Source organism: Mandrillus leucophaeus, unplaced genomic scaffold (assembly GCF_000951045.1).
Source record: "Mandrillus leucophaeus isolate KB7577 unplaced genomic scaffold, Mleu.le_1.0 Scaffold24, whole genome shotgun sequence".
Classification (NCBI taxonomy): domain Eukaryota; kingdom Metazoa; phylum Chordata; class Mammalia; order Primates; family Cercopithecidae; genus Mandrillus; species Mandrillus leucophaeus.
In genome coordinates this window covers 313,302-327,038 of record NW_012102476.1, presented here as the reverse complement: position 1 = coordinate 327,038, position 13,737 = coordinate 313,302, and the positions used below count along the sequence as shown (strand labels likewise).

The 13,737-nt window shown below is 50.1% G+C and overlaps 1 protein-coding gene across 2 annotated transcripts in view; it reads left to right on the top strand.

Annotated features, from left to right (window-relative positions):
* The window catches only part of NSMCE1 (non-SMC element 1 homolog (S. cerevisiae)), a 44,425-nt gene that overhangs the window by 21,442 nt on the left and 9,246 nt on the right, over positions 1–13,737 (top strand). For both annotated transcript variants that reach the window (XM_011982332.1, XM_011982333.1), the window contains exon 3: positions 13,124–13,245. In XM_011982332.1, the coding sequence (XP_011837722.1) occupies positions 13,124–13,245 (122 nt within the window). The remainder of the gene's footprint in view (positions 1–13,123; positions 13,246–13,737) is intronic.

Here is a 13,737-nt window from a genome sequence, read left to right as displayed (position 1 = left end):
ACAGTGTCACTCTGTCGCCCAGGCTGGAGTGCAGTGGTGCAATCTCCGCTCACTGCAACCTCCGCCTCCTGGGTTCAAGCGATTCTCCTGCCTCAACCTCGTGAGTAGCTGGGACTACTGGTGCGTGCCACCACGTCTGGCTAATTTTTTTGTATTTCTAGTAGAGACGGGGTTTCAGCGTGTTAGCCAGGATGGTCTTGATCCCTTCACCTCATGATCTGCCCGCCTCAGCCTCCCAAAGTGCTAGGATTACAGGCTTGAGTCACCGTGCCCGGCCATATGAAGTCATTTATGTGAAATTCTAGACAATGCGTACCTGACTGTAATGACAGGATGGTTCAGTGGTTGCATGGGATGGCATAGAGGAGGGATAGGATGGGTAGGTGAGGGGGATTACAAAGAGGCACAAGGAAACTTGGTGAGTGTATTAGTCCGTTCTCGTGCTGCTAATAAAGACATACCGGAGGCTGGGTAATTTATAAAGGAAATAAGTTTAATTGACTCACAGTTCAGCATGGCTGGGAGGCCTCAGGAAACTTACAATCATGGTGGAAGGGGAAGCAAACACATCTTTCTTCACATGGTGGCAGGCAGGAAGGAGAAGTGCCGAGCAAAAGGGGAAAAGCCCCTTATAAAACTGTCAGATCTCTTGAGAACTCACTTACTGTCACAAGAACAGCATGAGGATAACTGCCCCCATGATTCAATTACCTCCCACCAGGCCCCTCCCACGACATGTTTGGATTATGGGAACTACAATTCAAGATGAGATTTGGGTGGAGACATAGCCAAACCATATTGGGGGTGACGGAAATATGTATTTGCAATCCAGTATGTATTTTACACTTAGTTTAGACTGGCCCGATTTTAAGTGCTCAGTAGTCACATGTGCTATTTGTAGACTGTTCCTCAGCTTAGGTTTGTCTGGAGCTTCCTCCTAATTAAATCTAAGTTATGCCTTTTAATTTTGCAGATATAGTATGGAAGTGGTGTTGTGTTCTCTCTGCATCCTACCAGGTTGGCTACGGTGCTGATGGGGTCAGCCAGTTTCTCCAGTGTACAATTACTCTTTTTCTGTGTGATTAATAAGTATATTGCAGGGAGGTACTTGGAGACAAGGTAAATATCTCATTCTTGGCCCCGTGCAGTAGCTCATGCCTGTAATTCCAGCAGTTTGGGAGGCCACAGAAGGCAGATCACTCAAGCTCAAGGAGTTTGAGACAAACCTGGGCAACATGGCGAAACACTGTATCTACATAAAATAAAAAAAATTAGTTGGGTCTGGTGGCATGAGCCTGTAATGACAGCTACTCAGAGGCTGAGGTGGGAGGATTGCTTGAGCCCGGGAGGCAGAGGTGGCAGTGAGCCAAGATCGTGCCAGTGCTGTCCAGCTAGGTGACAGAGCAAGACCCTGTTTCAAAAAATAATCCCATTCTTCATCCCATTTTTGCTATTAGTTTTTAAATACTTCCCAAATTCATTCTTGTTTTATGGTTGCCAGATTGCTATGAGGTACAGTTCTATACTCTCCAGCACTAACATTTTAGAACTAATTATGCTCTGGTATTATGTTTTATGTTAATTTTTATGAGGGTTTAAATTATCTATTGTTTTAAGGACAAGTTAGGTAAAAATGTCTAAAGTTTTAGATTTAAAAATTTAAATTTAGAAATACTTCAGTGAGCATAGTAAATCATTTGATGTTTGGGCAAAAACCAGGTAGCTGAAATACATGTGTCAAAACTAGATGAGTGAATCAAGTATCATAGTCACGCTGGGGTTTGATAAAGATTTTCTGTTTTTGTCAACCCTCTTATCTGCCTTCCTCCCGGGTTTGTTCCCAGTGCGCTGATTTACACGCCTGTGCCTGCTTTGTTGTCTAATGCTGGCCTCCTGTACATCATCAGGCTGCGTGCGTTGATGGCGAATCAGCGATGTTGATATTTTGGTTCAGTATTCCATCCATTTGTAGTCCTATTTGTAAGCACCTTCTCTTTCCAAGAAAGACTCGGTCATAATTAGAAGCTGGCTCCAAGTACATTTTCCTTTTATTTTTAGTGATTTCATTTCTAGTTCTCCCCTTTGGCCATGATGAACAGTTAATCAGCTTACCGCTGTCAGAGCCGGTCTGCCTTTTGGTTAATCAAGGGAGATAAAGTCTGGGATCATAACTTCAACGTGGCAAAAAATGAGTGTGAAAAGTAACATCAAATGTGTGCCTCGATGAATTTCTCAACATACAGAATTGACAGCCGGCAGTTATTAAGTGGTTAGGCAGGAATCTTTGGGTTCAAGAAGCTCTGTAACCACAAGAAAATTGATGTTGCTTTTGTGTCCCTGGCTCTTACTGGCCTAGATGTGTCCAAGTCCTGCCCGTTCCTCATGTCCGCAGCATGGGAGTCCAGGCTGGACGGCTCCACCGCAGCCCTTTCAGGCCGGCATGGAGGCGCTGAGCCAGGAGTTCTGTGTGCTCCACGCTCCCCTAAGCGCACACGTCATGTGTTTGGGAATGCATTTTGAACTGGATCCCGGACACGAGAGAGGTTATGTGCTGACGCGTGGCAGTACTGGGAATGGATTCAGTGGGGTTACCACAGACCCCGCTGGCTGGAACAGGGAAGCCACTTTTCAAAGGCATGAATTCAAGTCCTGTTTCTTCCAGGACCCGGGGAAAGTTCTTTTACTTTACTGAGTCTCAGCTTTCTGTGTTATAAGGGACATCACATTCATCTCACGGAAGAGTCGTGAGGATTCAGCAAGGGAATGTATGTTCAGTGCCTGGCACAGAGTACTTGCGGGCACACGTTCACTTCATGCTTGCCACTGCCTCTTCCTTCCTTTTCTGCCCCTTGACTTGCCATCTAATCCCAGTTGCTAGGAGTGGGTGGGTGGTGGGGGTGACTATCAGAAGACCCGTGGTGCTGGTAGGATAGTGTGAGAGGAATTACCGTATAGACCACAGGGCTGAATTCTATTGTTGGGGTTTTCCTAGAAAATTCAGAAAGCATGCTCACCACTGGTACCACACATCTTCCTTGGTTCGTTGACGGATACGTCTTGAGTATCAGCTGCATGTTGGGGTGCTGTGGTGAGTAGGATGAGCAGATCCCAGCCTTTAGTGGGCTGGCATTCTGCTTAGAAAGAGAAAGACAGCAACTCGGAGGCAGACAGTGCGGTAGTTTGGGGTGCTAACTACTGGAAGGAAGCATTGAGTCCCTCGGGATAGTGGGCCTGGGGTGTGGCTTTGGCTAGGGCGTCTGCTCAGACCTTTCTCTGGAGCTGCCATGTGTGGCCATGCTCGGGTGATGAGGGGCAGCCCTGCAGAGATCTGCGGGAGACGCTTTCCAAGGGGAAGGCAGCATGAGTGAAGGGGCTGAGATGGGGAGGAGCTTGGTGTGGGGGAGCGGGGGACAGAAAAGCAGGTGGGAACATAGGTCAAGGGATGGAGCCCCAGGCAGCTTCCAGGCTGAGTGCCAGGATCTGGCTCCACTCAGCTGCATGTGGAGGACAGACAGATGGAGAAGGCTAGAGGGGACACCGGGAGAATGCTGGAGGCTGTTGTCTGCTTTGGGCTGTAGTGAGTGGGGAGAGGGAAGGGCGTGTGCCTGTCAGAGTGACTCCGGTTGGCCGCCTTCATACTGGCCACTTCTTAGTCCCTGCTTAGCCCAGAATGGGCACCAAATTGAGTCCTCCACAGATAAAGTGTGAACATAAGCGGAGACCAGGCAGCAGAACAGGCAGCGGCTACTTATTTAGAGCTTGCTCCAGCAAGGGAGGCAGCCTCCACTTGGGTTTGGCAGAGACTCCAGGTAGGCAGAGGAGTGGGGAGGCTTCAGGTGTCCCGAGTGGAGGCTGCTGGCCAGGGCAAGGTGGAGACAGCTAACCAGAAGCGGGGTGTCCTATGTGATTGGTTAGAAGTGTGTGTTGCTTTCTCTGATTTGTTGTCTCTTAGAAACAGGAATAAAAATTAGGGAAGTTGCCGAGTGTGGTGATACATGACTGTAGTCCTAGCTATTTGGGAGGCTGAGGCAGGAGGATCACTTGAGGCTAGGAGTTTGAGACCAGCCTGGGCAACAGTGCGAGACTTCAGGGTCTCCAGAGAAAACAAAGTTAGCTGAGCATACTGGCTTGTGCTTATAGTCCCAGATACTGGGGAGACTGAGGTGGGGGGATCACTTGAACCCAGGAGTTTGAGGCTGTAGTGAGCTGTGATTGCACCACTGCTCTCCAGCCTAGATGACAGAGCAAGACCCCATCTCTAAAATATAAAATAAAATCAATTAGGGTAGTATCAGTTACTGATCCTGCGCTGGTCCTTTTGGGCCATGATTGTGGGTTAGTTTTGGCTTCTGGACTGGTTGCTGGGGGACTGGCCTGGCTTCCTACAGTTCTCACTTGGAGGTGGTGGGCTGACTTTCTGGGCAGGTTGCTGTAGATTTTGGGTTGGAGTTCTGCTTTTATACGTGGTCTGGCCATTGGCTGCAGCCCATTGGCCGTCTGTATGTTCAGTCTCTCAGAAGAATGGGAGTAACACGGTCCATTCCTTTGAGCTGCTCACAGTCCAGCCTGTGTGAGAATAGTAACTGCTTATCTGGCGGGTCAGGGAACAGAGTGGCCTCATTAGTCACTGTGTCTCATGGCAGCGGGTTTCCCGCCCACATCGGAATTGGGAGATGGTGAACTGTCAGTGGCATATAACTTATCGGCATTGTTTGTTTGCACTATAGTGTTTGTACTTTTTAAGAATTACCAGAATTAAACAGAAAACAACTGCCAGGAGATTCTGTGTAAACACCCAAAGCTCGGGCACTCGGCTGAAGCAGAGCAGTGCTGCCTTCTTTGGCAGAATGTGTGCCACCAGCTCCCTGCTGTGCCCAGAGCTGTCTGCAGCTGCGCTTCCTGCCTGCCTCTGTAGGCATCGGATTTGTCCATTTTCACTTTGCTCAGTGCAATCTGAGCAGGAGGAAGCTTACCCAGCAGGGATCAGGAAGAGCTGCTCTGGTTTCAGGGGCTGGGGTGACCAGGAAGCCTCCTCTCCTGTCCCCTGCAGAGCCCCTGTATCAACTCTGCGAGGGCTCCTGCATGGGTAGGGGTGGGGACCAGAGCGCCACAGAAGGTGTCAGAGCCGCTACTCATCTCAAGGATAGATGGACCACCTGTTTTCAGTGGGTGGGATTAAGATGAAATGTGTATAAACAGCATCAGTAGCAAAATATATAGTAGTTTGTGTTTCTCATGACAATTCCCATTATGATCCAGAACTTTACCGTGATAAACCAGTGGACACTGCTTTATTGCCAGTGGGAGTCCTGACCGATAGACTTCCAGCCAGGGGAATGTCCCATAGATGCTGCATAGATAGGGACAGCAAGTGGATGTCCCCATCACGTGGTAGCATAGGTTTTAGGACCATAAATGCGTGCAGCTGGGATGCAAGTACTGTGCCCAGTAACATAAAATAACTTTTATGCTCTGTCATTTGAGTGAGGCTAAAGAGCAGACTTTCTGATTGTAATAAACTTCTTGAGTTTAAGAAGAAAAGAACTCTGTGTACAGATCTCAGAACAATAGGTTTTAAAACCACATGTTATTAAAATCCTATTCCTTCTCTACTGTCGGAGCCCTGAGCTAATCTACCTTGTCACAGGACACTCATTTTTCTCTTTAAATTGAGATTCCTGAGGGTCAAGGAGTCAAGTTATATGATTGTTGAGCACTGAAGTATTTTTTAAACATTTTATTATGGAAAAAGTCAAACAGAAAAGTGGAGAGACTGACACAGTGAAGTCCTGTGTGCCGTCACCTAGTTCAGATGATGAACGCAGGACTGATCTTGTTTTATTTATGTTTGTACCTGCTTACCCACGTTATTTTGAAGTATTCTCAACATCATTGCATATATATGTAAGAATTTTTTTCTGATGAATGCCCACATCCTTCCGTGATTGCATCTAGCTAATGGCCAGACATCGGGTTTCTGGTCTGGACTTTGTCACTTCCTGTCCCGTCTTAAGTATGTCCTTCATCTCTCTGACCTCTGAGAAAGAGAAGCAGCGATCCTTTCTGGCTCGCCTCTGCGGCGGTCACGGAGGGTCTGCTGAGAGGAGGGGAGCCGCGCTGCAGCGTGTAGTGAATGCGCTGGTGCACCCATGGAGCGGATACTTTGTCTCTAAGTGATCTACCACAGACCAGCCACTCTCCTTCCACCCTGCTCTTCCCAGCATTGTTCAGTGGCTGTGCTCAGAAGTGCCCGTGGCAGTTCTCATCTTTGCATCTGCGTGCCTGAAGGTCTAGAGAATCTTTTCCCCCAGGCTGTTGGGGGAAAGATGAGAGCTACAGGCTGAGAGGTGAAATCCCGTGGCCCCTCCCAAACCTCCCCAGCCCCGTGTCCTGCCGGTCAGCCCTTCCTTCCTCCCAGCCCAGGGTCTGCTCTCTTGGGTCAGCTCCACTCCAGCACTCCCATCTCATCCAGGGCCTGCCCTGCCCTGCCCTGTCCTCAGTGCCGTGCTAGCAGGACCACCCGTCCGCCCTCTCTGTCCAGAGGGCTGTCGCAGGGCAAGTTGACTCACAGTGGCTTGGGCCCTTGGAGTCTTATTTTTTGCTGTTATTTCCTCTGCCTAAAAATAACATTTTGTATTTTTAGTGCCTAGTTTAGAACAAAACTATTTGTTGGTCAGAGGTCAGGGCAGTAGACTTCCCAATTTCCTGCTGCCCAAGCGCACAGTGAATCCTAGGTTCCAGTAGCCTCTGGGAAGCAGGGACCCTGATATAGCAAGAAGAGGCTCATTGGTAACGTTCATTCCAATTTAACTTACATCATTTCTTTTGTTTTTTGAGAGATGGCCTGGCTCTGTCACCCAGGCTAGAATGCAGTGATGCGATGATAGCTCATTTCAATCTCCAACTCCTGGGCTCAAGCTGTCCTCCTACTTCAGCCTCCCAAGTAGCTGGGACTACAGCCACATGCCACCATGCCTGGCTGAGTTTTACATTTTTTTTTGTAGAGATGAGTTCTTGATCTATTGCTCTTGATCCATTGCTCAGGCTTGTCTTGAACTCCTGGCCTCAAGTGATCCTCCTGCCTTGGCCTTCCAAAGTACTGGGATTACAGGTGTAAGCCACCACACCTGGCCTTAAAATTTAATTTTAAAAGAAAAGGAGAAAATGTGTACAGAATTAGTTCAAAAAGTAATCTCTCAAGATGACTTGAGCCAACCCTCCTTCTTAGGGGAGAAGTGTCCTGTTTTGTTCAGTGCTTGTCACTTACCTGGAGGCCCATTTTCAACTGCCACCACTGACAGGCATTTCCTGCTAAAGGAAGAGTGACTCTGTCCGCTCCAGGGTCTTTGCCTTTTCTTAGCTGCTCCTGCTGCCTTGCATGCTGTCCCCGAACCCCGGACCTGGCCCAGTGCTCAGGGCTGGGCCGGGGGTATGATGGATGATGTGTTGGGCTGGGTCGAGGGGATGATGGGTGCTGGGCTGGCCTGGGCTGGGCTGAGGGGATGATAGATGCTGGGCTGGGCCAGGCCGGGCCAATCCGATGCCCCTCCTCTGTGAGCAGCTCCTCTTTGGGTACCACCTCTGGGGTCTTAATCAGGTGCCCAGATGCCTTCCATCCTTCCCTGTTGGCCCAGTCTCTCTCGGTGACTCTGAAGCACAGGGCAGGTGCAGGAGGGTGTAGACGAGACGATGGTGGGGTCTGATATAGAGGATGTCCTCAGGCTTGCTCTGCGGAGCCCATGTGGCTTAGTGCCTGGCAGCTTAGGATCTGGGGTCGGGCAAGCCTGGGCTCCATTTCCTTCCAAGTTACAGAAACTATGAGCAAGTTGCTAACCTCTCCAAGCCTCCTATATATACAGATGATATTAGTGATGCACCTTATGGAGTTACTGTTATTGTCATGATGAAATGAACCATGCGAATGCATAGTGCTGGCACATAATAAGGTGAATTACAGTCACACATTTGCAGGCCCCTTGATTTTAGCCTAACACGAACTACTTTACTACAGCCCTTAAGAAATCCAGACACACCCTGCCTCTTCCGAGTAGAGAAAACACAGGTGGCACTGTGTTTAGAGGTTTAGAGGCTCAACTTGCTTGATTCAACCATGGTGCTGGTTGTCCTGGCTTCAGTATCTCTTTCCCTGTAGAGGAGACATCTGTGGTAGGGCCAGGGCCTCGTTCCTCTGTCCTCGTAGCTGGGCCTCCCATATCACTGACTGGAGGTTGGTGGTGTGCAGAGAACCAGCCTCTGATCCAGCCCTACCTACAGAAAACCTGATGTTTCGATATTTACTGAAGGGTGTGCCTTTTTCTTCAGTTGGTTCCGGATTCTGAAAAGGAGTGGTGTTTTTTTATTTTTATTTTTATTTTTATTTATTTATTTTTTTTTTATTATTATACTTTAAGTTCTAGGGTACATGTGCATAACGTGCAGGTTTGTTACATATGTATACATGTGCCACGTTGGTGTGCTGCACCCATCAACTCGTCAGCACCCATCAACTCGTCATTTACATCAGGTATAACTCCCAATGCCATCCCTCCCGCCTCCCCCCTCCCCATAATAGGCCCCGGTGTGTGATGTTCCCCTTCCCGAGTCCAAGTGATCTCATTGTTCAGTTCCCACCTATGAGTGAGAACATGCGGTGTTTGGTTTTCTGTTCTTGTGATAGTTTGCTAAGAATGATGGTTTCCAGCTGCATCCATGTCCCTACAAAGGACACAAACTCATCCTTTTTTATGGCTGCATAGTATTCCATGGTGTATATGTGCCACATTTTCTTAATCCAGTCTGCCACTGATGGACATTTGGGTTGATTCCAAGTCTGTGCTATTGTGAATAGTGCCGCAATAAAGTAGTGTATTATTAACTCCTAAGTCCTCAAAGTGGTATTTCTAAGACTGAAAGTAGCTGTCTCAGAATCCCACGATATGGACTTTATCCCACACTCTTTATCATGACCATGGGCTTGTAGAATATTGAGGTCAAAAGGATCCTCAGACATGCCTTTAGCCCAGTGTATCCCTACAGATTAGCAAACTGTAGCTTCTCCACCAGGGCTCCAGGATCAGAGGAGAGGGCAGGGGCAGAGCTATGGACATTAGCTGTCCTGAAGACCTGAGGCTGGGAAGCAGTGATCTGGTGCCACCTTAGCACTTAGTGGGCATCATAAGGGTCTTGGGAGCAAGCAAGAGACCCCAGTTCTGAGAAAGGAATGTGTCGGGGCTGGGCGTGGTGGCTCACGCCTGTAATCCCAGCACTTTGGGAGGCTGAGGTGGGCAGATCACTTGAGGTCAGGAGTTTGAGACCAGCCCGACCAACACAGTGAAATCCCATCTCTACTGAAAATACAAAAAATTAGCCAGCTGTGGTGGTGAAACACCTGTAGTCCTAGTGCCTGGGGAGGCTGAGGCAGGAGGATCACTTGAACCTGGGAGGTGGAGGTTGCAGTGAGCTGAGATTGCGCCATTGCACTCCAGCCTGGGCGACGGAGTGACACTCCATCTCAAAAAAAAAAAAAAAAAAAAAGGAATGTGTCGAGATGCTATTGGGGGAGGGACACGTAGGATTCATTGGTGGCCAGGTGCGCAGTCGGGGATGGGCAGGAAGCATGGCACCACTGCATGGCCAGAGCAGCTGGCCCTCTATAGTGTCTAGGCTGGAGCCACCTCCAAGCTTCCTTTTGTCCCTTGCTCAGATTGCGAGAGTGTCTGGCTGGTGTGGGTTCTCTGTCTACTCCTGGCTGCCCTAATCTCTGGTCCCTTCAGCTTTCTGCTTTCTGGTTCCCTGAATGTTGTACCTGGAATTATTCTCTCACCAAAACCGCAAATGTAAGAGAAAGACAATTCTAAAAAAAAAAAGAAAGAAAAAAAGCAAAGGTCTCATTAGGGAGGGACATGGCTGCTGGGCTGGCAGGTGTCACCAGCTGACTCCTGTTTCAGGGTGGCCGGACACAGCAGCTGGAGCACCGTGTGATGAGGAAGGAAGTGCTGGAGCCCTGGGAGGACAGAGCTGGGAAGTGCAGCTCATCTGGTTGGGGAAGGCCTGTACAGGAGGCTGCCAGAGGACCAGGAGGCTGGGGTCCAGCCAGGGGTGGTGGTGGAGAGGCGGGAGGGAAGAGGGTTCTGGACATGTGTGAGGCTGGAGGTGAGACCGTGTGTGGCTGTTAGAGATGAGAAGTCGGGGAGAGGCTCACACAGGGGCCCACAGAGCGAGAGGGCAGGATGGGCTGGAGCCCACACCTCTGCTGCCAGTCCCATGGCACCACACCGCCTCTGTTGCTGCCAAAAGGAGTCAGTTGAGGGGTTTGCTGAGCGTAAGAGAAGTTTCTTCTCAGGTCACAATTAAGAGGCGCTGCAAGGGCGTGGGGCCTCCATGAGAAACAGTTACAGGGTCAGCGATGGAGATCGTGGACACGACCCTGATGCAGGAAGCGTGTGGAAGGAAGGAGAGGGCGATAGCGGAGAGAATGGGAGCGCCCAGGCGGTGGCTGGTGTCTGCAGTGAGCGAGTACAGTAGGAGGAAGTGGTTGGTCAGATAAAAATACAGCAAAACATTCATGGTTTCTGAAAAATGAGGCCGGACGCCAAACCAGAGGCAGTGGGGAGAGGGGAAGGGCAGAGAGGGCTGCTGGCTGCCTCCCCGCAATGGGGTGTCTGGAAAGTCCAGTAGATCAGAATGCCTCTCATCTGCCCACAGGGCACATTGTTCTCAGTGACACCCAGGAGGGGCCTCGTTAGTGGAAAATGTGAGTTGTCACTTTCAGAGGGAGGTGGGACTTGCCCCGGTGTCACACTGGGTGGACAGGGCTCCTGTCACTCACTCTGCACTGAGCAAGGCTTTTTGGTGTCTGGGCCCCTTGTGTCTGAGCTACCCAGCACTGGCTGCCCTTGGGGATGGAAAAGCGTGTCTGCCCAAGTCACCGGCACAGGCAGGTACGGAACAGCTTGGCTCCCACGCCAGCGAAGAGCTGCCTTGCGTGGTGTGGAAGAGGAAGACAGCACCGGGGGCAGAAGAGAACATTTCCTGGAAAAACAGGCCATCCGAGGTGGCTGCAGCAGTGGAGGGAGAGCTTTTCAGAAAGGAGGGACCCGTGAGCAGAGGCGTGGAGGCAGGAAGTCAGGCCATGCCTCTCAGTCCTGATGCCTGCTCTCCAGCCACCGAGGCCAGATGCCATTGTCTCATGTTACGATTGTACCATGTCCATGTTCCACCCACTTATTATGACTACTTTTTAATTTAAACTGCCTTTTAAAAACTTTACTTAAATGGAAGGTTAGCTCCTCGCTGAGCATGGCACGTTAGTGTCACTGCCCTGGGCTTTGTTCTCGGCTTTTCTGGGCGCCCACAGTCTGATCCTCTGATAGAGCTCACTGGCCTGGGTTGTCCTTGACTCTTTCACACGGCCATGTCCTCCATTTTCACCAGTGTGATCTTCTGTTTGTTTTTTTTTTTAACTTTATGGATCTTGAGTTGTATGGGTAGCTTAGAAATGCCTCTGTCTATAAGAAATCAAACATAGACACACAGCGTGAGGGCGCTGTGATGACCCCCGTTTAGTCCCTTCCTGGCGATGGCCTTGGTCGTCAGTCCAGTGGGCAACCTGCTGGGCCTTTTCCTGTGGGACCGTTTCATTGGTTCTGTTTTTGTTTCACACGAAATGTATCAGATTGTCTGTTTTTTCTTGCAGTTTTTTTTTCCAAAATGATTTTCTAAGGCATGAATCTTTTGAAATTATTTATTTTAATACATAAAAACAGTGAAAACAGTACTACATACTCTTGCTTTAAAAAGTTTCGCAGCACAAGCTCATTCCTGTAATCCCAGCATTTTGGGAGGCTGAGGTGGGCGGATCACCTGAGGTCAGGAGCTCGAGACCAGCCTGGCCAACATGGTAAAACCCTATCTCTACTGAAAATAACAAAAACTAGCTGAGCGTGGTGGTGGGCGCCTGTAATCTCAACTCCTCGGGAGGCTAAGGCAGGTGAATTGCTTGAACCCGGAGGTGGAGGTTGCAGTGAGCCAAGATTGCACTACTGCACTCCGGCCTGGGCGAGAGTGAGACTGTCTCAAAAGACATGACTGTCTCACAGCATGAAAGGTACACAGCGCTGGACATGTCCTTCCACTGCTTCCAGTGCTCAGAGGCTTCCTGGTGCCGCAGGAGAAAGGCCCTGCTGGCCCCGGCCACAGGCCCTGTGTGATCTGGCTCCCTTCCCCACCGCAGCCTCTCTGCCCTCCTTCCTTCCCTGGCTGATTAGTGTCCATTCAGCTGAGCCCCCGGCCATACTGTGGGTGCCCCCTCCTCAGACTGATGGACCTGGATGGTGGCCCCTGGGCTGTGAGCGTCCTGCTGGCAGGGCCAGGGGAGGTGGGTGACAGAGAGGTCAAAGCCCCGGCCTTGTGGTGCAACTCTGGGTGAGTCAGTTCACCTCTCTGCGTCTCAGCCTCTTTCCCTGTGCCCAGAGAGCTGCTGGAGGGTGGATTCATGATGACAAAAGGTGCCCGGGACAGGGCCTCTCCATGCTGAGGGCTTGCTGCAAGCCGCCCTTCTCACCCCGGTGGTTGTTATTCTTACTGTTCCAGCCCAGGACCTAGCACAAGCCTGGCATGTAAGTGAGGATAAGTGGACACTGAATAAAAAAAGAAAGGAATAAAGCTCCACCTAAGACGTGTGGGGACGCAAAGGGACAGAGGCCTCTCGCGGGGCACTGGGGACGAGGTAGAACGGCTGAGATGGGATGGGATGTGCGTGCAGCGGGAGCTTAGTGCACGCTCTGAGCACGTCATTGAGTGATACGCTGAAGGTGCTGATCCAGACTCGCATCGGGAGGCAGCGAGCAAAGACAGGAAGCCCGCGGCAGCCTCCGTGGTTGCAGATAGCATCTCCCCGGCCCTCCTGCCTCACAACGCCCTCCATCTGTTGTCTGTTTGTCTTCCAAGTACTCCAGGAAGAAAGAAGCCACGCGGCACTGGCATTCACCCAAGAGGCTGCAGCCTCCGCCCGTGTCTGGGGTTGCTGTCCCCTGTGTTGAGATGGGATGGAATGATTCAAGCAAGCTACGTTTTTTTGATGAGGCCCCCCGTCACACCCCTTTTTTGGTCTGTTTATTTCCAGGCAATGCCACTGTAGATAAGTTGGAGGACTTCATCAACAACATTAACAGTGTCTTGGAGTCCTTGTATATTGAGATAAAGAGAGGAGTCACGGAAGATGACGGGAGACCCATTTATGCGTTGGTGAGTGCCCGGCAGAGCCCTCTAGTGGCGTTTTTGAGGAGCTGGAACAGGGCCCAGGCAGCCTGTGTTTGCTTTGGTTTGATTTCTCTTTTGGACAGTTCTTTGTAAAGAAGTCACTCCAAATGTATGGAATATTAGGAATAAAGGGAGAAATGGTTTTTTACTTAGAATAAGACATAGAAGCGATGAAAAGAAACAGTGTGTAGGAGTGTCAAGGATTGCAACCCATGTGGGGTCTTCAGTGGTTTTCAGATTTACTCTCACAGGTAGGGATCAGGGTGAAACACAGGAGTGGGAAGCTGACATGCCCCATCCCTGGCTAGGAGACACCTCGGGCTGGTCAGAGGACATCTGGCTGCTCCCAGCCAGGCTCACACTCAGAAAGGAGCACTCTAGTCCAGGGTTTCCCAAACTCAGTTCCCTGGAAAAAACATTACACAGGCAAAGAACTATGGAAATGCTGGTCAGACACGGCAAAGCAGATTTCCTTGC